This window comes from Mastomys coucha, unplaced genomic scaffold, assembly GCF_008632895.1.
Source record: "Mastomys coucha isolate ucsf_1 unplaced genomic scaffold, UCSF_Mcou_1 pScaffold3, whole genome shotgun sequence".
NCBI lineage: Eukaryota > Metazoa > Chordata > Mammalia > Rodentia > Muridae > Mastomys > Mastomys coucha.
The window spans coordinates 49,286,410-49,288,360 of NW_022196909.1; the positions used below are offsets into that span (position 1 = coordinate 49,286,410).

General features: G+C 44.2%; 1 protein-coding gene across 1 annotated transcript in view; it reads right to left on the minus strand.

Moving 5' to 3' along the window:
• Positions 1-1,951, minus strand: part of LOC116074436 (butyrophilin subfamily 3 member A3-like) — a 20,724-nt gene that overhangs the window by 11,904 nt on the left and 6,869 nt on the right. The window contains 3 exon segments of the mRNA XM_031347014.1: positions 1,496-1,522; positions 1,605-1,625; positions 1,831-1,946. Of these exon segments, the coding sequence (XP_031202874.1) occupies positions 1,496-1,522; positions 1,605-1,625; positions 1,831-1,946 (164 nt within the window).

The window sequence follows — 1,951 nt, forward strand, 5'->3', positions numbered from 1 at the left end:
TGTTGCAAGATGCAGAGGCACCAGAGAATTATGGGAAATTCCCAGAACTGCAGATGAGAAAGATGGCACTGGATGGTAAGTTTCCCCCACTGCCCCTGATCTGTATGGCTTTTTTAAAATAGTCTTTTTTTTTTTAATGTATTTATTTTACATGTATGAGTGCTCTATTTGTATGTACACTGGCATACCAGAAGAGGGCATCAGATCCCATAACAGATGGCTGTGAGCCACCAGGCGATTGATGGGAATTGAACTCAGGATCTCTGCATGTGCACACCGTGCTCTTAAACTATGAGCTATCTCTCCAGCCCTTCTGTATGGCTTTTAGCTGTAAAATAACTGCATCTACTTCAAAAGGGAAAATAATAATAGGAATAGTAATCACACCACTACTCTATAATTATTCACCTTCACTGCTAACAGACAAAACTTTGAACTGTGGGAAACTATCTTAGAGAATAAAATAGACTTATTCAGCAATTATCAGAAAACCTTACATCAGCTTTTTTTTTTTTTTTTGAAGATATATTAGAGGTGTGCTGAAGAATAGAATGTGAATAATACATGTGGACATGCAGTGAATTTGTGGGAGAAGCACACAGTGTTCCTCAAGTGAAACAACTCTACAGCCAAGTACATCTCTACCAGGAGAACACATCACAATCTCCTTCCCATTGGCGGAAGCAACCCAAGACTCTACCATCATCTTGATCAACACCTTCAGGAGATCAGGGAGCAGACACCTGGAGGATGACTGAGGAGTGGGTGCAGTCATACTCCTGAACCTGTGACCTCTTTTACTGATAAACCTCTTTTCCTGGTTAGGATTTGTCATTTTTCAAATGCTAGAGTCATCTGAGAGTAGGGAGCCTCAACTGAGAAAATGGCTCCAATACACTGACTGTAGGCAAGGCAGTGGTGTTTTTCTTCATTGATTAATGTAGAAGGGGCCTGCCCACCCCTACACAGGTGTGCCTGGAATGAGCCAGCAAGACAGTTGAAAAAGTCATGGGGAGCAAGCATGGAAGCAGCCTTCCTCTGTGGTCTCTGCTTCAGTTCCTGATCCAGGTCCCTGCTCTAGGTTCCTGCCCTAGTTTTCCCCAATAACTAATTGTATATTGAAAATGTGTACTACAAATAAACCATTCCCTCCCCAATCTACGTTAGTTTATTACAGCAATAGAAACCTAACTAAGTCACTTTCTTTATAGAAATTTTAACACTGCTGCCAGAAAACAGAAGTCAGACAGAAGTCTAGAGCTACTGGAGCCCAAGTGAGCAATAAAAGTATCAGGAACTGGGTGATTTGACCCAGGACACAGGACAAATCCAGGAGTTACACATTTTCCAGATCTGGGCAGTGATCAGTAGGAACCTAAACACCAGGCTTCCACCTTCCAGAAAGTTCCACTTTTTTTTTAACCACCTGACCCACTCTGCCTAGAGTTAAGGAGAGAGCATACATGGAATCAAGCGACATTGGACAGTCACTCACCAGCATTGTAGGCTGCTTTCCTTCGACCTGAAAAGCAACACACAGGAGTCAAGAGAGCTACTGGGCTCCTGAGGGGACCAGAGGGCTCAGGAGGAAAAGCAGGACTCACCAAGCTCCTCCTTGAGTACATCTGAAAAGCAGTGAGGAGAGGGACTCAGTACACTTGACAGGAAGAAAGGAAACGGTTTGGGTTCCTGAGACTCTGAACTACAGACCACCTGACCCAAAGGATTCCAGACATCCTCTCTGGATTTTGTTTCCCACCTACTCTGATCTCAGAACCCTGGACACTCCTGGGGACTCTGGCCCTGTCCTTCACTGCTATGGTGACTTACTTGTAGTCCTCAGAGCATCCTCCTTTGTCTGCTGTAACTCATCCTTCTCACGCGGAAGATTCCTCAGTTTCTGCTGCACCTCTCGTCTTGCAGAATGTTCTCTTCTGAGAAGATAGCTTGT